At 42.2% G+C, this 23,540-nt stretch overlaps 1 protein-coding gene and 1 long non-coding RNA gene across 3 annotated transcripts; one reads left to right on the top strand and one right to left on the bottom strand.

Annotated features, from left to right (window-relative positions):
* On the bottom strand, nucleotides 1,217-12,464 carry HSPA14 (heat shock protein family A (Hsp70) member 14). The gene is made up of 14 exons (XM_021384420.1): nucleotides 12,304-12,464; nucleotides 12,128-12,208; nucleotides 11,967-12,049; nucleotides 11,016-11,064; nucleotides 9,723-9,816; nucleotides 9,533-9,623; nucleotides 8,266-8,370; nucleotides 7,366-7,527; nucleotides 6,801-6,956; nucleotides 5,506-5,608; nucleotides 3,871-4,086; nucleotides 3,314-3,487; nucleotides 2,208-2,278; nucleotides 1,217-1,900 (listed from the first exon to the last, which is right to left on the bottom strand). Exons 1-14 carry the CDS (start codon nucleotides 12,358-12,360, stop codon nucleotides 1,822-1,824), a joined length of 1,521 nt encoding a protein of 506 aa, XP_021240095.1. The 5' UTR covers nucleotides 12,361-12,464; the 3' UTR covers nucleotides 1,217-1,821.
* On the top strand, nucleotides 13,244-22,943 carry LOC110392669. Of its 2 annotated transcripts, XR_002434544.1 has the most exons (5): nucleotides 13,244-15,767; nucleotides 16,363-16,811; nucleotides 17,248-19,410; nucleotides 20,982-21,180; nucleotides 22,118-22,943. It is a non-coding gene; the product is annotated as an uncharacterized LOC110392669 (long non-coding RNA). The 2 variants fall into 2 exon arrangements; XR_002434543.1 differs by having other exon boundaries at nucleotides 16,363-19,410.

Below are 23,540 nucleotides of genomic sequence, written 5' to 3'. Positions count from 1 at the left end.
GCCCTGCACTGAAGGCAGCAGCAAGGGCCCTGTGGGATTTGCGCCCGTGCTGGAGGGACAGTGGCAAAAAAAATTAAAAAATTAAAAAATCTTAAGTAAATGATACTAAACTAACGCTAGTATCATAAATTTCAAGTGGCTAAAGGGCACTTTTACATGAAGTTGTCTTTCTATCACGCGCCAGGTAAAACAAGCCTCGCATGTACACTCTTTGTTCGTCTACAGCACCGCTTCAGCAGCGGCACACGGGCAGGGGGACAAAAGGCCCCAGAAGGCAGCCAGGAGGCCCTGCTCCCACACTGCCCCGACTCAGTTCAGAGTCTCGGAAAAATTTCAGATGCTTTAAGCAAACCAAAGTGTTCCCTCATCACAATACACTCCTCAGAAGAGCTGCTTGCGGCTCAAATAGCTTTCAGCTCAATCCGAAACACCACAAGCCCCACCAAGTTGTACCGTTACGCACAATAAAACTTACAGCCTTTAGACGCATTCGGCCACTAGCTGGTGCTCATCGGCCTGGTAGAAATCCCAGAGAAGAAAGGTGCAACGGCACTGAGCTAAGGGCTGAGGGACAGCACTGCCCCCACAGAACCAAGCTTTGGGTTTTCCAGGGCTCCTTTTAAAGATGAATTTGCTTTTAAAAGAAGATGCACTGCCAACTGATTGACTTACCTTTAGAAGATCACAGAGGCATGGGTATGGTAGGTAGAACTTCGAGTACTTTGGCCATGAGCGTTACAAATTCAAAGCCATGTTTGGTCTGGTAAGCCAGACACCACACGGCCATTTGTTTGGAATGCAGAGATTTCTATCTATATAAAATTGCTTTTGTAAGATAGAAAGAATATTAAAACATACAACCTGCAAGCAGGTAACTGAGGAGCATGAGACAAAATCTGCAAGTTTGTAGGAAAGCAGTAACTGAATCCAAGTTGCTTGAAGTCCAAGCTGCCGTTCCTTTCTATTATCGGCTGATGCCTGTGTTTCTGAGCTACTATTGGGTCACTTTGACTGCAGGGCATGCTAACATCTGTCTGTAAGGGCTGAACTGCAGCCTCTCAGAACTATGCATTAGACTGAGACCCACAAATCCCATAACAATACTTGCCTGTTCCCCTCCCCTTTTACTACTCCCCTACCCTGAATTAAAGGAGTCAGTTCATATCCAAAGATATAGTAATTTGCAGATGAGAATAGTGCCACAGTAGAGAGGATGACAGCATCTGTATAAAACTTTTTATTAATAAACACATAAATAAGCACATATAACCCTTACACACATTTTTTTCCCGGTAACATCACAAAATCATCTTGCAGTAACTCCAGAAAAATCCTGCTCAAGGGGCCAGCCCAAATGGGCACAACCTCCATGGTTTCAGGCAACATCAAGCCCACACAGGTTTTCAGCACAGTTTATACAATTACTTGAGAGTGGCTTTTCACATATCTAGTTCTTGCTGGTTCAGTGCTATGCTGGTTCAAACCAAAGGTATACTCTCTGAAGACATACAGGACCTGATTAGATTAATGAAACATTTTTAGACTACATAACATGCTTGTTGCTGAGCCACAGACCTGAGATATGCCCTCTGAAGTTTTTCTTTAAAAGGGTGCTGATAATTCAATGCTGTTGTCTACCTGTCTAGATTGACATTCTGCACCATGTTTTCCACTGCACACAGACTTGGTGGCAAATTCGTCTTTAACTTCAGTTTATTACAATTCTCTATGATTCATTAAAGCCGTTTCAGTCATCACTTTAGGGGACAAGCCAGCAAGAGACAAAAAAATCAACTCAAAAATGTTGCCTTTCAAATGAGATTATGATGCCACTTCAACAGTGATGACTTCACACTTTCCAGTATCTTGATCTGTGCAGGTAACGTGCAAGGATCCATCCCTAGAAGAAAAATTAGAGGGCCATCTCAACACAGCACTCAGTATGTTAATATACATTCCAGAAAAACAGTAGTCTGTGCAAATGAAAGGAAGCAAGATTAGCAAAGCACCCAGGGAAGAATATGCTTATTAGCAACTACTACAGACTGATCTCACTTTGGTTATTCCCAAAAGCGCTGGCATTCTGCAGAACTACCTGACCACTTTCCAGAGGACACCCAAGAACCTGACTGCTCTCAAGTACAGTTAAACCATCTGGTACAAGTGTGATGAAGCAAGTTAAATAGCAGAATCAATATTTTGTGTACCTTTTCATAGTAAGAACAGTCAATATATCATGTAGGCCATCCTCCTTTTTATCTAAATCCTGGAGCACAATCTAAAATAAAAAGATAATAAATTTTTATTAAGTTCTCTAAATCCTTGCACAGCAATCTAAAGAAAAAATGATGCACACAGTGACCGAGGTATGCAATTTATTCTGTGTAACATGTGGTACTAATACTCAGCATCAAAGCATGCCCTAGTGGATGGCACACATCTATAGTAAAAATCTCCCTTTTAAAAAGAAAATTAATGCCTGCATGACTGTTTCAGTGTTCTTATGTTTCAGAGCCTATCAGCAAGATAGCTGGAGAACTTATAAACCCCACAGTCTAGATTAAGAGCCGAGCATGCTCCTTTATCTAGGATCAATTCTATACTTCCTGGGCAACTTCCTTTCCCTATCCTCCAATACCCTGCAGCAGGACTAGGGTGGGAAAAAAAAGTTTCCCTCAAATATTCTGTCAATTTCAGTCCCAAGTCTCTTCAACACTTTAGAAGCGCACTGAAGCAAAGCTAAGATCATCACTGTTTCAAACAAGCCATGTTCTCTCAAAAGGCTGACTTCCAAGCATCATATGCTCATTTTTCATGGTGTTAATGATTAAATCTTCACTTGATCTGAACTAGTATTTAATACCAACATCCTATCTAATTTAGGAAAGTCATAAAGGAATTACAGTACATACACCAGCTTCATCATCACCTCCAACAGTTTCATTTCCAGATAACTAAATCATATTTCTAAATAACAAGTTATTTAGAAGTAGGTACAAGAGTGACTGGTTATGGCATCTGATCCTAGACGAGTTGCATGCACCACAGTAGTGCCATACATTAAAACTAGACAGGCTTTTATAAACTCCAGAGGGAAACTTGAATTTCTTTTAAAAGTGCTCAATAACTCACTACACATTTATAGAAGAATGTTCAAGTACAGTTTCCAGAGAAATGTATTTCATTCTAATTTTGTAACAAGTTACAGTAGGAGTGTGGTTGCTTTTAGTTTATTTTTTTTTTACCCCCCCTAAATCCACTTGATTTCCAACTAGGTCATATTACAAGCATACATGCATGTGTATATACTCACTTGTGCAAATTTGTTTTCTTCGTTCATAGGACTTTTCCCTAACGACTCATACAGTTCAAGGCACACAGAAGAAATGTTTCCAGGAGCATGCAAGGTGTGCTGTCTTCGAGCTGGTAATGGCGTCCCTGATGGAAACAGCACTGTGAATTTGTCAGCCCCTGTCTCGTCTACTCCCTTTAAAAAGAAAGAAAAAGTTCACGTCTAAGTACTTTAGTGAGCTAGATGCGTTGTAACAGTGCTCCGTGAGAAAAGAAATTCAAGATAGATTCCTTCTGCTGTATTTACCATCACAGCAACTCCATTCAGAAGAAGTTTCTGTCAGTGAACGAAAAGCCAGCAATTACAAGGACATAGCAATTTTTAAGGAAATAGTAAGGACACAATCCATCTCCTTGAGAGTCAGGAGGAGTTTCTCTACCAATACCAACAAGCATACACTAGTCAGGTGTAAGTGGCAATTTATTAAAACGATATTATTTCTTTAACATCAATGTATAAGTAGTACTACACAATCATTGCAGCAGTAACATTTTCAAGTTAAATAATTGTATCCTTACCTTAAGAAGAATATCCTTGGCAGAACACTCAATAAACAATGCTTCCTCTTCTAGAGAAGGGTTTTCTTTCCCTAGTAAGATTCCTGCCTCTATCGCTGCACCAATTGGAATAACTTCATCTGGAGGAATTGAGCTCAGTAGTTCCACGTTTGGGAAAATGTCTTTGATCAGCTGCTGCAGTTTTGGGATTCGAGCAGATCCACCACACAAAACTACCTGGAAAATATGACAGTGTTTTTAAATCTCTTTTCAGAAAGGAAGAAAAAAAAAAAAAGACAGGCAGCAGCCTGCAATAGAGAATTGTAAACTGCTCCAGGACACTTCAGCATCCACAGCTGTTAAAAACAAACAACCCAATGGCATCTTTGCTTGATTTATTCCTTTAGCATTTGAAGTTAAAGGAAATAGCTTGCAAGTTTGAAACAGTATCTTGAAAAATTCTCTAATAGTAAACGTCAAGTAAATTAAGCTGCACTGAGGAATAGATCATAAAATCACGTTGGGCTGGGAGAGACCTCCAGAGGTCTGGTCTCCTGCTCAGAACTCATCAACAGGCAGCTACACAGATAGAGATTCCAAAACCTCAAGGCAGGCCCTTCTTTCAGTGTTTGACTGCTCTCATACTACAAATTCTTCTCCTGGTTCCCCATGTCACAGCTTGTGCTGGTTGTTATTCCATCATGCACTTACACAAATAAGTCACGTTTTGTTTTATTTATGCCTTCCAACCAGGCAACTGTAGATAACACAAAGTCTATCCCCACGCCTTCTAACAGACAAGAAGACCCAGATCTCCTGGCCTCTCCATGGACATATGATTCAGCCTCTCTGCTGCACAAGTTTCAGTATTTCTTCTACCATAAACTACTATGGACATCCAGATGCAATTGTCAGAGAGGGAAGGAAACACTTCTCTACACCCATTGGCTATGCTCCTGTTATTACACTCCAGCATGGGATTGGCCTTCTGTGCTTCAAAGGCAATCTGCTATTAAACTTAATTATCTTCTACCAATTCCGTGAGTAATGAGTACAGCGATATTCACTACAGACACTTGCACAGGCATTAGGATGAAGTGACTCTCTTGTACCAAAGCCAAAAAGCCATTTGAAGCAACTAGTAACGTTTACTATTTTACTCAACACCCTTTACATTAAAGCACTGATCTCACATCTAATATCTTAAGTTTTTAAAGTCTAACGAGGATGAATAGAGGAGGAACAGGGACACCAAGCAGACATTAAGTGCCTTGTTTAACTTATAAGAAAAAGCTGAAACTTGGGCTTTCTTCAGGTGTCAGGTAACCCAATCCAAAACCTCAGTGAAAGCATGAAAGCAAAATAATATCTACATACTGAATTTAAAGAAAGTACTCCTCAGATCTACCAAGAGTTACACTACCACATCTAAAAGAGACAAATCTCTACCATTTACTCAATATGCATCAGCAAAAATGAACTGAAGTGTAAGCTAAATTCAGTCAAAGTACCCTTTAAAGACCTGGAATGCACATACTTTGTTGCACTGGAGCTAAAAATGCATGAACAAATCCAGAAATAGCTCAGTAAAAGGAAAACAGATCCCCTAAATGTTCCTGTGGAGCCATAAGGCATAGTGCAGACAAGTATTATTACCTTATTAATATCCTCAGCTGTAAATCCAACTTGCTCCAAGAGCTTTTTAATTGCTTCCACACACTTACTAAAAAGTGAAGAACAGATAAGTTCAAACCTGGCCCTAAAAAGAAAACAAAACAATTAAAACCATGTCATCTCATTCATTAGAAACTAACACCTAAAACAGATCAATCGCTCTTAGAATATACTTCACTACTCTAGCTATACCTCATTTCATGCCATTTTTAAGTAGTCAAGATCTTATTTCCCAATTATTAATCTTAAAGAAGTTATTTTTGTTAAGATAATATCTCTACTGTCTATTCCACCATTAACGCCTTCAAGAAATTTAGATTCATTTTCCTTAGTGTACTCTTGGAAAAAAAAAAAAACATAACATTTTTCACAAGACAACAATAAAGAAGCAAAAGTATCCAAATTTGAACTTTCAGAGGCAAACAAGCTGCTTCAGGAGGGGCAGGTACTTTGTAAAATTAAAAAACAACCCGTGCTCAATTCAGGCTCTTTCAAACCCGAATAGGATCTTTCACTCCACAAAAATACAGTAAGTCAAATTCTGTAACATCAGCATCCTTATCCCAGTTGAGCCAAACACACTATACAGCAGAGCTTCTCATGCTTGGAGACACTGTGCCTGACCTCATCAGATCTAACTGCTGCTATGGTGCATGTACAGCTTTGAAAAAAGAAAACTAAAGCCCAATTTCATTTTGCTAAAGCTGCTGGTGACTGGAAGAACAATAAAAGTTACTGAATACTTCACTAAAAGATCATTTCCAAGAAATAAAATACTTAGAGTAGGACACAGCAGTATAAATAAGGAGATAAAAAAAACTTTTTCTGTCAGACAGCATCAAGATATCCATGACTCCTATAATTCTGGAGCTCATTTAGATGAAAGAGTCCCAAAATGCTTTTCTGTAAGGAAAAAACAACACAGCGACAAGAAGAATGGAGGAAACAGGGGAGAAACATCTTGAGTAATTGTAGTGCCTATCTGCCTTTCATCAGGGACCAGACTCCAAGAATGGATCTCCATGTACCTTTTCAGTGTATTCTTTTTTTACCCATTACAGAAACATTTTTAATGTTATTGCCCAGCTGCTACAGATCACATCATGACAGAATCAAGGTGAAAGACAGCTCAAAAGAAAAAGAGCACATGGATCTTCCATCTTACTTCTGTTTCTAAAAGCTAGCATCATCAAATCCTAAAGCTTATTAACGTTCAAAGTACAAAATAGAAAAAGCACACTTTCACACAACAGTAGTAGCTTCAAGGTTTGTTTTACCTGGATACATTACAATCAAAATCCAATCCATCATACAGCGAATCTACAAAGCAGTTTGCACTTCCCAACGTTGATAGCGAGTGCTTTGCAACATCAGCACTGTTCATTAACTTCATCATAGCCCTGGGATTTCCTCTGATATCATGCTTACAAGATCTACATTAAAAAAAAAAAAGAGTCTGTTTAGAAAGGCAAGCATTTGAGCAGCAACATCAACTTTCTGAAAGAAAAAAATTATTCAGAGCTATTAACATTTGTCTGTAGACATTTCAGAGTTACTACTGAAAGTTCACAGAGAATGAGACCATCTATTTCATTTCCAATGAAAGAACACTGTGTTGAGGCACTCATCTTAACTTGGACATTAATGTTTAGTACAAAGATTCGAGTCTGAACTGTTTCTCAGCTCCAACAGTCTCCAACAGCTGACTGTTCCTTTAATATTTGTAAGCCATTCCACTCACAGTCTGCTAGATCTGACAAATTAATATGAATTCTTTTTTGAAAACAAGCATCGGCTAATGAAGTTCCTGTCTTGACAACATACTTGGAATTCAAAACCTACCTCTGGAATTCAGATGCTAAGTGTTGTGCTAAAGCTTCTGTGAAGCACACTCCGCCAATGCCATCATCTGTGTTTGAAGCAAGCACACGATATATTCCACTGTTTACTTCTATAACTGTGATAGAAAGCGATGTCCCACCAAGTTTATAAACCAACACATTGCTGCCATGGTAAAGAAAATTGAAAGTAACATTAATAAGCCATCTAAAATTATGCTTTGTCATACTTCCTAAAATCAGCATTACCATGTCATATATTGCAGGTTTTAATCAACTTTGCCATGAAAACTTGACTTCAGCTGTTTGTATTTATCTATCTTATAACCACTCACTACTTGACCATGTTTCCTAAAGAGCAAGTTACTCTGTTCTATACAGCAAGAGTCAGCAATGTTAAACCTACAATGCAACTGAACACTACATTTAAGGTCATGGGTCCCAATTATACGTAAAAGGTAAAAAAAACCAATAAGGAAAGAAAGACATTTGTTTTCACTCATGGCAATTGTGGCTATTTTGAAAACCTTGTGAATTATGTGAATACTCCTGAGGGGAACTCAATGCACGTTCCAGGCGGAACCTTTAATTCCTCAAGTGTATGTAAAACGACCACACCTCCCACAACTGGCTGTGTAAACCTACTCAAGAAGGGATACATTTTTCTTCAAGCCAGTCAGCTCATTAAAGAGCAACACAATCTGGGGACAAATCTTTAAGATAACCTCTTAAATAGTAAAAAAAAACCAGAACAATAAAGAAGTTTAACACACTGTAGATTCCAACCTCAAAATTAGGCAATGCAGCACTCCCTCATTTAAGATTTCTCAGGATAGAACATGACATGTTAAATCTCTACAGATTTAAACTACAGCAGCTTAAGTTTAAGAAGTAAAATATTTACCTTTTCCCTGTGGGTGAATCTTGGCCAATTCCATAAGCCAGGAGAGCTGCAGAGGGTTCATGAATTAGTCTCATAACATTAAAACCAGCAGCTGCAGCTGCTTCCCTGTGGTAACACACAACAGCATTTACCTTAGCGATTTCACTGTAGTTATGCACATTATTAAGACATCATCAGAACTAGATACGCAACCAATTCAGTACTTAGTTACATTATGGCATTAACAAAGTGAAATGACTGGAAAAGAAAAATACAAAGAAGCTGAGCTGCAACTTCTTTCTTCAGTTAGCTGGATCTGCTGCATGCTTTCTGTCACAGAAAACACTGATCTATCAGACTTGCACGCTCCACAAAAAAACAGTGTAAAAACCTCAACTGCAAGATGAAAATCCCACCCTCAAGCAAGCTCGGTGACATAACTTCAGGCCCAGCACTAAATGTTTGCAGCATTTTATTTCACCAGTTGTTACACCAGGAAAATTTTATTTTCAAAAGAAGTTACCACAGCTCACATTTCCCCTCCATGTTTTCTTGCACTTAACTGCTCTCCTAACAGTTTCTCCACTCTGAAGATATTTTGAAATTTGTATGCTAAAGCAATAGAATGTTTCATTACGCTTACAGGAGATAACCAGCTCAAGAACATTTTATGACTAACCTTAAGAGTGTTGTAAGTTTTCCCATGATAGTTCAACACAAGGTATTCTATAATCCAAACATAGAAAGATGCTGCCATATATACTCAGCTGTACTTTTGTCACGGCAGAAGTCTAGTCATATTTTATTATTGTTAGTTTTTAAATATATAACGGTACTTTCACAGCTGCACTTCCCAAATAGAACACCAGTATGTATGTATTCATTATCTGCTCTCTAACAAACACAGTCCTCAATTAAAGCCATGTACTGCCATTTAGTTTGGCGAGCATTCTTCTAGGAAACTGTAGGAAATTATGGAGGAGAGCTGAGAAACCACTTGAAGTTCAAAGGGGACGCTGAAGAGCCAGCATAGTAAATGATGTCCTTTTTCTCATGATATCAAAACTCCATTCAGTTCTACTGATTTCAATTCACAACAGTAAGTTCCATGAAAAGTTAATAGTCAGGATTTGATTTCCTATCTTCACGTTCTCCTCATTTCAAATAGGAACCTAATGTCTCAACTGACAGCTGCAAGTTCAAGTCCAGCAGAAGAACTTCCACTGCTGATCTGCCAGAAGGTCTGCTTTAGGCATGTTAAATAACAGAGAAATCTTAATCCTCTTACCCAAGGGCATTTTTCTGATTCTCTCCAAAATCAAATGGTACAGTGACAACAACGTCATTTACATCTGAACCCAATGCAGACTGAGCAGTTTCTGTTTATAAACATAGGCAGAACATGTTGATTAAAAGCAAAACATCAACATATAGTATCTTAAAACTGTGAGAACAGCTTAAAAACATTTATTATATACCTTTCATTTTACTGAAAATTAGCTTTGCCACATCTTCTGGGCTAATTAGTTTATTATTTATCTCATATTGAAGTTTTCCATTCTTCTCAACTACCTGTAAAGAAAGACAACACACCCTTGTTAGACACATAGTTTGGTTATTACTGAAATTATTGTTCAATTTAGTTTCCGTTCTAAGTAGCTAAAGAATAAAAAGGAGGAGCTCATATTATCCAATAGACGCAACGGTGACATTTGCGGTGCTATAAATTTCCCTTTGCTATCAAAATGTTTTCTGTACTACAACAACTAAATTACTTGCCTACTCCTATTCAATAAAAATAAGCCTACGGATATCAACATCTTCAGGAAGATACATTCCAAGATATTTTTTCTCCTCAGATGTTACAAGAGGCCAGGAATTTTCTAGTAACTAGTAAAGTATTGCCCAGATCAAGTACTGTGATTAAATCAAACAGTAAAACATTTGTAATCACAAGCTGTGTTACCCTGAGCATTATCTACAAGCCCTAAGAAACACTATAACGTACTGCATCCAGGTCTGGGGGCCCCAGCACAAGAAAGACATGGAGCTCTTGCAACGAGTTCAGAGGAGGGCGACCAAGATGATCAGAGGGCTGGAGCACCTCTCCTATGAGGAAAGGTTGAGGGAACTGGGCTTGTTTAGCTTGGAGAAGAGAAGGCTCCGGGGAGACCTCATTGTGGCCTTCCAATACTTGAAGGGAGCATATAAACAGGAGGGGGAACGATTGTTCATGAGGGTGGATAGTGATAGGACAAGGGGGAATGGTTTTAAACTGAGACAGGGGAGGTTTAGGTTGGATATTAGGAGGAAGTTTTTCCACACAGAGGGTGGTGACGCACTGGAACAGGTTGCCCAGGGGGTTTGTGGATGCCCCATCCCTGGAGGTATTCATGGCCAGGCTGGACGTGGCTCTGGGCAGCCTGGTCTAATGGTTGGCAACCCTGCACTCAGCAGGGGGGTTGCAACTCAATGATCTTTGAGGTTTTTTTCAACCCAGGCCATTCTATGATTCTATGATTAAAAGAATTGTCTGTTCTGATGAGATCAAGACATGTAATTTTTCTGTTGGACTACGTTATGGCAGCACATCTCAGAAAGTGATAAAATTCTCCACTAGGTAGAGATAAGCACGTTCTATACAAGAGCAAACAGCTCATATACTGAGAGCTGATCACTACAGAACAAACAGCATGGCACAAACAATGCAGAGTACAATAGCGTAAACTGAAACAAGTTATTCTGAGAACAAAAAACTAGATCATACTCACTGAACATTTGCTTTCTTTAATATATTTCTCTGCTTGAGGGTCACCAGAACTGTCAAGACAAACACAGAATAACAAAATAAGTTGAATGTTCAAGAGTAACTGCAAGAAGTTCATCTTGCTAGTGTTTCCTATAGTGTCAACAGCATATTAAGCTACATTCTAGGCAAAATTTCTCACGCTGAGGATACATTTATAGAGATGAAAAAAAACCATGATTGTTCTGACTGCCTCTGTCTTTCAACTACTAATACTGCAGCCAGCAGGATTAGAGAGGTGATCATCCTTCTATACTAGGAACTGGTAAGGCTGCATATTGAGTATTGTGTTCAATTTAGAGCCCCTCACTACAAGACAGTCAGGCACTGGAGTGTGTCCAGACAAGGGCAACAAAGCTGTGAAGGGTCTGGAGCACAAGTCTGATGGGGAATGACTGAGAGAGCTGGGATTGTTCAGTCTCAAGAAGAGGAGGCTCAGGGGAGACCTCACTGCTGTCTACAACTGCCTGAAAGGAGCCTGGGGGGAGGTGGGGGTTGACCTCTTCTCCCAGGTAACAGCGATAGGATGAGAGGTAAAGGACTTTAGTAGTACCAGGGGAGGTTCAGGTTGGATACTGCGACAAGTTTCTTCTCAGTGGTGAGGCACAGAAAGGTGGTGCAGCCAACACCCCTGGAGGTGCTCAAGAAAGGGCAGAAGTGGCACTGAAGGACGCGCTCAGTGGGTATGGTGGGGACTGGTCAATGGCTGGACTGAATGATCTTATGGTCTTCTCCAACCTTAATGATTCAATGAATTAACCTTTAACGTCGGGTGTACCCACCTTCCAATGCCGGGTTAGCTTCACTACACTACTGAAGAGTAAAACACCTCCCACAGCCGTGCTGAGACATTTCCAGAGAGGAAAGCTATACATACCAACTGGGACGCACACCCGCCGGCCCCGGGCCTGCTTACCTCCGCCCGAGGATGTGCTTTACTTTCACCACAGTGTTGGAAATGTTCCTTATTCTGCCCTGCTTTGCAGCTAAGCCCACAACCTGAATGAAACAAGGGAAAAAAAAGGAAGTAAGCACCATGCAGAGTCCCTCCCGACCCGCAGCCGAGCGCGGCCTCACCTCCTCGTTCTCTGTGAAAGCCACAACCGCAGGAGTGACTCTGTCCCCGGCGTCGTTAGCGACCACATCGGCGCGGCCGTCCTGCAGAGAGAAGCATCACCGTGAGCCGCCGCGCACCGCAGCCCCACACCCCCAGGCCTCATCATCGCCATCCTCCCGGCGTCCCGGGCCCGCACCTTGTAGACGGCGGCACACGCGCAGGTAGCGCCCAGGTGAACCCCGATGGCCGCCATCAGCCACTCCCGCTCCACGCGCGCCCGCCACCCCACAATGCGCCGCGCCACCCATCAAAGCCCGCCTCTTAAACCAATCACGACGAAGCGCACAGTTTGTTCGTCCTTCTCTGCGACCCCGCGCCTCGGGTGTGGCGTCATCGGGGAGCGACCAATGAGAAAAATAGTGAGAGTGACATCATTGAGCATGGCAACGCGGCAGACTATGAGGGAGGGGCGGGCTGTTTGGCGGGAAAGGGCTACCGAGGGCGGCGCGGCGGGCGGAGCCCAGAGTTAATTTAACACTTGGTTATTACAAAAAGAGAGGAGGACGAATTAAGTTATTTCACGCATGTACTAGGGAGGCGCTTTGATTGCTCTCACGGTTAATGAAGCACATGCAAGCAGTATAAATATTTTTTTTAGCCAAGTCTCGTAATTAAAAGTGAGGCGGTCAGGCTGAAGTGCTGCTTCTGCACAGCCTAACCAGGCGTGGCCAACATCTGAAAGCACATCGTGGTGTCTCCACTTCTGCTGGAGAAATCCATCTGCACTACCACAGATTATTATTATTATTATTACTAATCAGTGTGCTTTTTAACTGCCTAAAATTTGGGAAGATTTAATGTCATTTAGGCAGAACTCGCCTCTTCCTGACATGCTGAAGGCTCCTCACATCCCCCAACAGCAGCGCTGCCTCAGCGCTTCGCTTTCAGGCTCTAAAAACCTTGGCAGCTGTGTTTCTCAGGCAAAGAACCATTAAGGTTGAAAAAGACCACTAAGACCATCTAGTCCAGTCACTGACCCATCCCCACCACGCCCACTAACCATGTCCCTCAGTGCCACACCTGCACGTTTCTTGAACACCTCCAGGGACGGTGACCCTACCACCTCCCTGGGCAGCCTGTGCCAATGCCTCACCACTCTTCCCGAGAAGAATTTTTTCTAATATTAGAGGGTTTCACTGAAAGAGGTAGGAGCATGGATCTAGCAGTTGTAGATGTTGGGTTGCTTTGTGAAAAGGGAGGAGGAGAATATGCTTAGGCTGCTACACTTGAGCTAAAGCACAGATGGAAGTCACCAGAAACCATGTTCCAGCGTGATTTTGGTGGTGTGTGCTGGTGGATCTCTCTTGATGGACATAAGGGTGTGTAAGAGGAGACTGACTGCTCCTCTGGAGGCACTGGTCAAGGACCTTTTCCAAGGCAACAAGGGATAATGAGAAAGGGAGGCAGTGATGGGAACCAGCTCTGAGCAGTTGCACTAATTTATGTGTATTTGCACTCTCTCCTGTGTATATGTGAGCTGCAGGGGTTAATTGCCCAATCCTGACAAGATCTGGATGTGGGTGGGTGAACTTCAGTGCCAGATACTGGTGTGGGTCTGGGCTATAGGGCCATGGTCTGAGTAGTTGACCTGTGAAGTGGGTAAGGGGCCCAAGATCTGGGCAGGGGTGCTGGGCCATGCTGGTGTGTGAATGTGCATGCACTTGTGAATGTGGAGAGTGCACTGTGTGCCTGCACTGGCGAACTTCTGTACGCAACAGCCATGAAGAGGAAGGGATCACAGTTGCCTGTGTGTGTTTTATATGAGTCCTGTGTGTACGTGCTACTGAAGGTAGCTCTTAGCTGGGGCAGCCTGCATGACCAGTTGTGTCATTGACCTGTGCATCTCTGGGATACGTGCTCAGCTTTGCTAGTGGTTGAAACTACAGCGGGTTTTATTTCCTAAGCCGTAGGACTATTGCCCTTGCACTAACAGAGCTTGCTGAAAGCTGACCAAGAGCTCCATAGCTGTAGATCAGCTTGCAGCTGTTTGTGCTCATGAGATGATCACAGTGCTGATAAAGGCAAAACTGGTGCCGCTGAAAACAATACCTTTGCAGTGTACTCAAACTGTAGTTCCTTTCTGTTTCCTCTTGTAAGCAGAGTAATGGAAAGAGAAGAGTAAAGGTGAGCAAGAGAGACCAGGGGAGCTGGAAAAAGGTATTGTAGAAAGCAATGAACAGAAAGAGACATTAAAGTTAGGAGGGTAAAGGAGAACTGAAATCTTATTTCTCTTGTGCTTTCTATCCCAGTGCCATTAGCACCATTTATGCAAAACAAAAACAAACAAACAAAAAACCTGGTAATGGGATTAGAACCTGAAAGGCTATGTGTAATGTGTGTGTGGAAAAGTGTTTGTGGCCACACTACCAATGTCACCTACACAACTAAGCACATCTACAGTTATTCTTCAGATGTTGTTATGCCGTGGATACATCAGGACAGACACACAGAAGTTCTGCTTACCTTAACTAATGCAGTTAACAGTCCATACAGCTGTGAACCTACCTGTGAGCAGCTGGAAATGCCTTCGCAGTTGTTTGCGACAGCCAGTAGTAGTGGAGTAAAAAGAGCTTGTCTGTCTGTGTGCTTCATGTTTCCCTTAGGTAATGGGAAACTCTGAAGTTGCACTGGGCTTGAGTTAGCTTAGAAATAGGGTAAACAACCCACTTCTAAAGAAAAGGTTGCCCTATTTGTTATGACAGTTCTGTGAGTAAGTGAAAGCCTTAATATGTTTAAGGTGGAAAGGAAGAGTGAACACTGATGCCAGCAGCAGTCTGGACTCAGGGCGCAACTAAGTTTGCTTTTCGCACCCCTGGGCAAAGCTCTCCTTCTGGTCATGAACAGGAGAAGGACCAAGCCCCAGTCTGCTCAGAGTCCCACACGTTCCCAGGTATACACATCAGACAGGCCCACCATGCTCTCCTGCTCCAACACTATGTAGATATGGCTTGGTATGCTGCTGAAACATGTTAGCATTATTTCCAAATCAGTGGCACAAAGCTTCTTTGCCTGAGACAAGGTCAGAATCTCAGAGATGCCCATTCTCTCCCAGTCTGTGGCACATCTGTCAGCCATCCAAAAACCAGGCCTGCCACCGTGAGACCAGCTGCCAGCACAGTGTGACGTGAACTTGCCCAAAATAGTGCTTGTATTCCCAGGCAGCCTGCAAGGCTTGAGTGCAGAAATACTGTCCATAGTAGGGAAATCATGGAGATTATAGAAAAAAAAAAAAGCAGTAACACCTGTTAAGTATTTAGAATGGAAGCAAGTATCTCTGAACAACAGACTGTTTCGTGTCTGGTAAATAGTGTATATACTCTAAGATGTCCCTTGGGATGAGAAAGGAAGGATGAGAGAACTCCTTTTAATTATCTTATGTGTTTTCTGACTTAATTATCAGGAAATTAAGCTCCGAGGAGGATCTGGCAGCTGGAAGACTGTGATCTCCAGCCTGGGGATGGGACTGAGGTCAGAGGAGCTACTAAGGAAAGCTCCCAGGAGAGCCTGGCTGTGAGGAGATCTGGACAGAGGTCCACTAGGTGGCACTTCCCTCTTGGTTTTCAGAAACAGTCTTCCCCCAGACAACATGAGACTGTACAGGTAGGCGCGGGTGTCCTACTGATGGTAGGATGGTGGAAGGTGGAGATGACTTCTGGATTTGCTTTAACACTTGCCATCCATTGCAAAAGGCACTTGAGAAAGTTGATTTCAGTGTCTTCATTGCTTCATAATCGCAGTAGCTAAGTGGCAGGGAAGAGGCAAGTTCAGTTAGTGGATCAGCAATTAAATGTCATGATCAATCAGTGAATTAAGTACTTGTTTTAATTTTTAATAAGCTGGACGGAATGTTTTTATGGATCGAGATTCGGATTGCTCTGGAGTCATTCACTGACATCGAGAAGAAAAAAAGAAAGCAAGTATTTGGCAGAAAAAGTACATAGAAAGCTTGGCAGGCAAATCTGCTGAAAGGCTGGCATTAGTGCCTGCAGGTGGCATCAACACAGCATGTAATTGCAATGTTACAAATCATCTACAACGTTGAGCCAGTTAGGCTCGGTAGGTTTGCAGTAAAGTTGAAGCCAGATTTTTTTAACTCCCACTGGAGCGCTTATTACAGAATATCCCAAGAATATTTTTTTGCTTCAGATGACATAAAGCATGTTGATCATCTATTTGCTTTTGTTTCCTCGTACAGGAGATGCTCCAGGCACCTCATCATCACTGTGGCACTGTGCTGGACACTGTCCAGCAGTTCTCTGTCTTTCTTGAACTGCGGAGCCCAGAACTGGACACAGTATTCCACATGTGGCCTTACCAGAGCAGTGCAGAGGGGGAAGAGACTGGGACTCTGATCGGTGTTCACGCAAAGAGCTGTCAACCTGTACTCTGAAGTTTCCTGAGGGAAACTGCCAGTGTCTCAGTTTGTCTGAAAGCAGCATTGTCCCGAAGATACCAGCCTCTTCCATGCTGCTCTGACACTGTTCTTCTCTGCCGCTATTCATCCGATTGCAGGTTATTCAGTAGAAGGAAGAGGAAGGCACTAATGGCAAATTAAACACAGGGAATATATTTCATTGCTAGAACTGAGAACTCACACAGATCACATTTCAGAAAGCTTTATTCGCAATTATGAAAATCAAATAGGTATGATTTTCTTTAGAGTAACAATAAGCCTGTGCTACGGATAATTGCATATACAATCCGTGTTAACAAAACAAGAGATATATATTCTCTTCGCTGTTTTGAGAATTGCTGTAGTCTGCATCAGGTGCTGTCATCTCTGGGCATATCTATGATGGTCATGGTTGATTAAACAATTTTATGACTTATGTAAAATCTGAGAACATTTAAACGTACATTCAATTTTTTTTTCTGTGGAAAATAATAGGAAAACCTTCAGATAACTCCCTGCTAGCATTTTGGCCTTTTTCCTCTCCATGTTCCAGTTTTTCCATCTCCTAAATGATGCCAGACTGACTTTATAGGAATGTTGGGAGGTTTTAATAATAGATAGGAAGTGTGCTGAGATCGTTGCTGGAGAGTGCTCTGTAAATTTAAAATGTGATGGTTAATAATGCAGGCCTGCGTGACATCGTGAGTTAGAGAAGGTGCCATGGTGCAATCCCAGAGCTTTCCAAGCCGGTTCCAAGGTAAAATATGAATGAAATTCACTTTTGTGCTGTGTGTGGAAAACCCGGTGTTCAATGAGCACTGGGGTAAATTTGGTACACTGTAGTATCACTTCCTTACAAAACAGACGGTGCCTAACCTAGCAGTGTAGGAAGAGCTAATTGCCAAAATAAGTCACACTCAGCTGCAAGTCAGTGACAGATACCTTAATTTCAGGTGTAAGAACTGGTTTAGGGATGGGGGTATAAGCTTGAAACAAGAAAGTGACTTTGTATGCTGTCAGAGATTTGCAGCGTGACCTTGAGGAAGTCATTTAAATTTACTGTTTCTTGAGTTCTTCATCTGAAAAAAAACCCAAGCGTAGCATTTTCCCTTCCTCCCAAGGGTGTTATGAGGATAACTACATTAATTAGTTGCCTGCTTAGAGATGGGTTTAATAGGCTGGGGTAGCTAGAACATCACTCTTCCTTATCTCTACTGACCAGTCCTGGTCAGTATCGTGTCACCTAAATTGATTTTTGCAGAAGGTGATTAAACACAATTAAACGCCCATGTTAAAACTGACTCTAGGATTAGCTTTATTGAACTGAGATGAAAGTGTTGATAGATTCTGAACTCCTTTTATTAAAAAAAGTGTTAATGGGATCCATACAGAGTTGACAGAACAAATTCCTTTCCCACAAGCCCACCATTATCTATAAGATGAAATTAGAGTTCTATTTCTAAACTACAGAGCAGTCATCTCTCTTTTTAATTAAAAAAAAAATTAAAAAGTGTTAATGATCCCTGTCTTTAGCTCACTTGCTAACTTTCCTTTGGCAGCTGTACCGGTTTCTGTTGTTCAACTTAAGGCTTTTATTTTCTCGTTGCAGCATGTAAAGATTGTTTTTTTTTGACAGATTTTGCATTTCATTTGAAAGAAATACAAATTTTGCTGTGGACACCATAACTGGTCAGCAGCTGTGGGGATGGAAAAGGAACAGAACAGCATCTGGAACCATCCTCTTTTGTTTCAGGTTCTGAGAAAGTCCTCCTTAAATGGCAGAATTTCTGTTAGATAAAAATCACTGTCCATCTGCTCTCATGGGCTTTATTTCAAATCCCGTAATGACAGTAATGATGATAATTGCTAGTAACAGAGGACAGTCCTGTGGCCTGTGTGAAATGAGTTTGGAGGATCAGTGCTTAATTTTCGGCGTGTATGGCTCCATGTTGTTGGACGGTCATTGAAATCAGTAGGACTCTTTCCAGCAGCTTCCGTGATCGTTGGCTGGGACACTAAACGCCATATTACAGCAGGGGAAAATTAGCATAGCTGTTGGCAGTTCAGCAGCTGATGACTGAATAGATAAGACTGAAACCCCCTTTCACCTTTCCAGACTGAAACTGGGAGAGGCAAGGGGGGCAGAGAAGGGACGCAGCGCTGCTTATTAGCAGACGACTGCCCTGTTCTCCCTCGGTGAGAACTTCAGGGCTGATGTATTTCAGGCACCTGATATTTTTCTCTGGTATTACCCACCTGGGTCCAGGTAGTTGCACATAAGGAAAATAGCTGTCATATTTGTGGAAAGCTGTGCATGCTTATGAGGGCTGAAAGACTCGATTTCAGGGCAGATGTGAGGGCCGCAGCGCTGGGACTCATTTTCTGGTGGGTCCTACTGCAGGAGCTTTGTGCAGTCACACACTTTACACTGTAAAATCTCTCCGTGCTCTGATATTAATTAGTGATGCTGCAGGGACTCCTCACTTCTTTGGAAGTGTGGGGCAACCCCTGAGATTTTTGTAGCTTGCAGCTTTTTGGCTTGTCCCTTCCACGCAGCAGACACCGTCAGTAGCACCAGTCTTCCCCATGGAACCTCCCTTTGCATGAACATGGATTTTCAGGTCTCTATTTTCCCAGGTTACTATTTGGTGATATTTCAGCGCTGTTCTCATGTCCAGATATTATTTCTCTGAGTTCTGTTCTACAACAGAGAAAAAACACAAGATCTTGAAGAACCTGCAGCCATTAAAGAAGTGAAAAGCAAAGATGTGAGCCAAACCAACAGGAATTCCCACTCCTGTGCTGAAGAGTGCTTCTTCACCATGGGTCCCAGTGAGGCAGATCAAATAGGTAAAGACAGTAGGCTCTCATCCTTGATTTAAAACCACAGGCAGTCTGTTTGCCTTCCATACATAGTAAAAGTTAGCAGAAATCCCCCGCTGTTTTCCGTGTGATGCACTCCAGCATGAGAGAGGAGTGCTTCATTGGTGCATTGCCTTCTGCATTAATTCATTTAATTGCACATTCATTATGTTTATTCATGTGACAAGCTGGCACAATCCAAGGGTTACCTACAGGATTTATGACAGATATAAAATTAAACAAAATGATAATAACATCATTCAATACCACCTAGAAATAGAGAAGCCATTATTTGCGTGTTAACGACATTTTTTAAGAGCAGGTCTCTGGCACTGCTGTGCTCTCTGCTTTGCCAGGAGATGTGTTTTACCCCCAAGAAGAGGGATTCCCATGCTTGCAGCAGGTGACTTCTGACAAAGTTAGCCCCTGATTTTTGGGTGCATCTTCTACGCCTGTGAGCTCTCAAAAGGGCTGAAAATGCTCCCGTCTTTGCCTACAAAAGTCATTGCTGAAGTCAGTTGATGACATGTATTTCTGCTTAAGATGTGTGAAAAGTTTAAGAAGACAGATATTTGTCAGACAGTGTATGTAGGCTGAGGTTTTAAAGCAAATTTTGGGGCTTTGGAGTCTTTTCTTGTCACATTTGTTTGTCTCTCTTGGGTCCCTGCCCACAGACTCCTTCCGTTCTTTTGGCTTTCTAAACCTAAGAAGAAAGGGAAATAATCTGTTTGTGTCTACTTACAGATTAGGCCAGGAAAGAAAGAGAGTTTGGGGCTTGTATTCTCATCCCAGACAGAGCAGTCTGGATGACTCAAACACGTGGATGGGCACTTTCCCAACTCTTCAGTGAAGCTGGAGCGGTGCTGAATCCTTGAGAGTGAGGTTGCTTGTTCAAGTTGAGCAGCTGTTAACAAAGACTGCAGAGTTTTAAATAACCTGAATAAATGGAATCTCTTCTTCCCCTTTAGTTAATTAGTCTTTGCTTTCTTTGTATGTCAAAAACTTGCTTGCTCTCCTCTTACTCAGACAGTGTGTGGTGGCAGATAAAACCTGAATGTCGCATATAAACAGCCAGCATAGGGACTGAACGGAGCCCCATTTCCCACGGCTTCCTGTCCTGTGGTTCGGCTGCTTTTGTCCTAGCAAAACACAAGGGTTGGCACTTCTCACAGCTGGGCACATCTTGTGATTCCCTCTGTTGAGAGATTGCTCTGGGGGCTGATAAGATTTCTTCTCCAGCCTTCCTCTTAGGGGCTATGGAGAATCCTAGTTATGGGGAAAAGAAATGTGACAGAGGAGCTGCTGCCACCAACTCTAGGGATGTCATGGACCAACAAAGCACTGGTCCTGAGCTTTAAACACTTTTGAGCACAGGAGGCTTGAGGGCAGAGGACGGCAAGCACGGGTTGTGTGGGGCGTAGCAGCTGCTCTCCCTGCCTCCCTTCGGCAATTTTCAGCAACTATGTATTTTTTTCCTCTCTGGCAGAACAGAGGAGTTAAGGACAACGTGAAGCCTTACGTGCTCTCTAAAGCATCTCTTACATTCTTTCCTCTTGCAGAAAAGAAACTGGAATTAAAATCTGTGGAGCTTTCCAGGATGAGCAAGGCTGAACCTGAGGTTTCTGACAGGCTGGGAAGGAGTGAGTAGAATTAGTGTGGGGAAAGCAGAACTTGGGATCCTGAGGAAGGTTCTGGACCCTTCGTGTCCATGCAGAAACCCCAGAGCAGACACTGCTACCAAGGCCATATTGCTCACAGGTACTGTCTACAGGTATTGTTGCAGAGTTTTCTAGGAACTGGCTTTGTAGTACCCTAGCAATGCTAGATGTTTTTTTTTTCAAACACCTTTGGAAAAGGTTACTAACAGACATGCAATCATGAATTATTCACCTCGCAATAAGTAAGCCAGGGTCCCTGTCAGCCATGACCTGTGCATACAGATGCACATACACATGCACACACACACACTGCTTTCCTATGTTATTCTCTAATAACACGATGTGAGTAAAGCCACAGAAGAATTCCATAAATAAATAAAACCTGAGGTCTCTGCTCTATTACTGGTGAAGTCAAGGGTCTCTACTTGATGATAGTAAGAACTGATTTAACTGTTGGTTATTCCAGTGCTATGGGTTGGAGGTAGGGAAGGAGGAGAGTGCCAGAGCAGAGTTGAGGTGAAAGCTGTGCGTCCTGCAGCAAGGTCCAGCTCTGAGCTCATCACATGCGGCAGGAACGGGCATTTGGAGCTGCTTTCAGCCCGTCAGAATCAGGAGCCCACACAAGCAGGAATATCACTTTCAGAAATGAGCTTTAGCACAGATGGGTCCTATCCTCTGTTGTTTCTTCTCTCTTTCAGCACGGGTGGGCAAGTGAGGAGCAGATGAAAATTGCAGCTGTTAGCCAGAGAATGCTAACCAAAACTAACCACCTAAAGCCTGTGTTGCTAGGAAACACTCAACCTCTTACTATGCATCACCACTATTTGTATGCATCTGCTCTTCTGATTTTCTTCTTATTATTCTTTGCTATGGATCCATTAAGAAATTCTTGCTCAGAACTGGCACAGAACACATTCCTCTGCAGGTCCACTGGGCTGATCTAGACCCACTCCCATGATGGGTTGATTCAGTTTCTAATATCAAACCTTTGTTGCAAGGCGGTTCAGTAATTTCATTTTTTCATTTTACTCTTGCAGAAAATTGGCAGAATTCGCACACATTGTAATGCGCAAGAACCCAGCAAACAGGGATGGTCAAGCTTTGGAGGACTGTGCAGAGTGTCCTGCCTTCTGCTTTTCCAGTCTTTTGTGGAGGTTTCTTCTTTGCAGCATTGCTGTTTCCTCTTAAATGTCTTAAGGAACTAACTTGCCTGCTTGCAGTTGTCCAACCGTATCCACAGGGAAACCCGGGCAAAAAAATTAATCCTGCTAAAATGATTTTTCTTTGGACAAGCTACACTGATAGAAGTACCTCTAACCTGAGATTTTGTGTCGGTGCGAGGGAGCTCTATTGATTTAGTAGATTTGAATTTAAGTCAATGGAGTTCAATCAATACCCAAGTGGAGCGGAGATTAGGTTCTCCATTGATTTTGAGTGTGGCCAACACCAGTAGACTTTGTAATTTACAAGCACGAGTTATATTGACGTGAGGCAGGTTTAAATCACTCCAGCCATGTTGCATGAGTTGCCTCTGAGCTCTGCTAAGATTTAGGCTGGGAGTTGAAGGTAGGGTTCCAGTGATGCATTTGCAGCTTGCTGGTGGTTGTGGATACGTGAGTTCTGACAAAACATGGCATGTGACTGCATCTTCATGCACTTCTATCAGAAGCTGAGGTTTAGCAAAAATCAGCTTGTAATCTCATACAGAGTTATTTGGCTGCAGCTTCCATAGGCAGCATCTTGGACAGAAATCTATCTTGGCTTCCCTAGAAGCTTCTTTCCATTCATCTTAGTGGTAAAGGAAAGAGGCAGGGACCCTGCAGATAACCTTTTTCTATTGTATGCTACTGAATAAAGCCAAATCCTGGAAAACCTAACAGTCTGAGTCTGTGTTTTTAAAGCCAGACTGTAGTGCACAAAGGAGAGAATAATGAGTTTCACTTTGCACTTTTAATCTTTATCACGGATAGGAAGATCTGTAGGGCATAAATACATGCTATGCTCTAATTAAAACAAAAATTTCCAGCACCAGAGTGATAATGTGATAGATTCTGCAGCTATGCAGCTGCAGCACAGAGTGGTGTGAGGAAGGTAAGGACCTGTTTGATTTAGTGAATTTTTCCTGCCAGTTCAAGAAAGTCAGATGGTGCCCTGCTGTTCTTGAATGCCTCATCTGATCTGTATCTGTGATCTACTGTGGGGTTTTTTCCATACACCGTAGATCTTTGTTTGGGAATAATTATTGAACGATCCTGCATTTTCTTTTGTTTGTTGTCTTTGCAGCATCTTGCCACATATACTCAGTCTAACGCGGTTTAGAAGCAATCATAAATTAAAACATAAACTATTTGACCTCTTTTGATAGATCACTAAACTCTTTTGTTACATCTCTGTCCACCTGTATTATATTTTGCCAAAATCCATAGGTAGCCAGGGATTTTGCCACCTCTGCTTACTCTG

Source organism: Numida meleagris, chromosome 1 (genome assembly GCF_002078875.1).
Source record: "Numida meleagris isolate 19003 breed g44 Domestic line chromosome 1, NumMel1.0, whole genome shotgun sequence".
Taxonomy (NCBI): Eukaryota; Metazoa; Chordata; class Aves; order Galliformes; family Numididae; genus Numida; species Numida meleagris.
Note: the sequence above shows the minus strand (reverse complement) of the source record. Positions and strands in the feature narration are given on the sequence as shown.

What these genes read in the sequence shown, in the direction of transcription:
- HSPA14 (XM_021384420.1), bottom strand. Translation starts at nt 12,360, where the DNA reads ATGGCGGCCATCGGGGTTCACCTGGGCGCTACCTGCGCGTGTGCCGCC. An exon ending in CGTGTGCCGCCGTCTACAAG is followed by an intron (nt 12,209 to 12,303) that starts GTGCGGGCCCGG and finishes TTCTCTCTGCAG; the next exon opens with GACGGCCGCGCCGATGTGGT. An exon ending in AATTTTCAGTAAAATGAAAG is followed by an intron (nt 9,624 to 9,722) that starts GTATATAATAAA and finishes GTTTATAAACAG; the next exon opens with AAACTGCTCAGTCTGCATTG.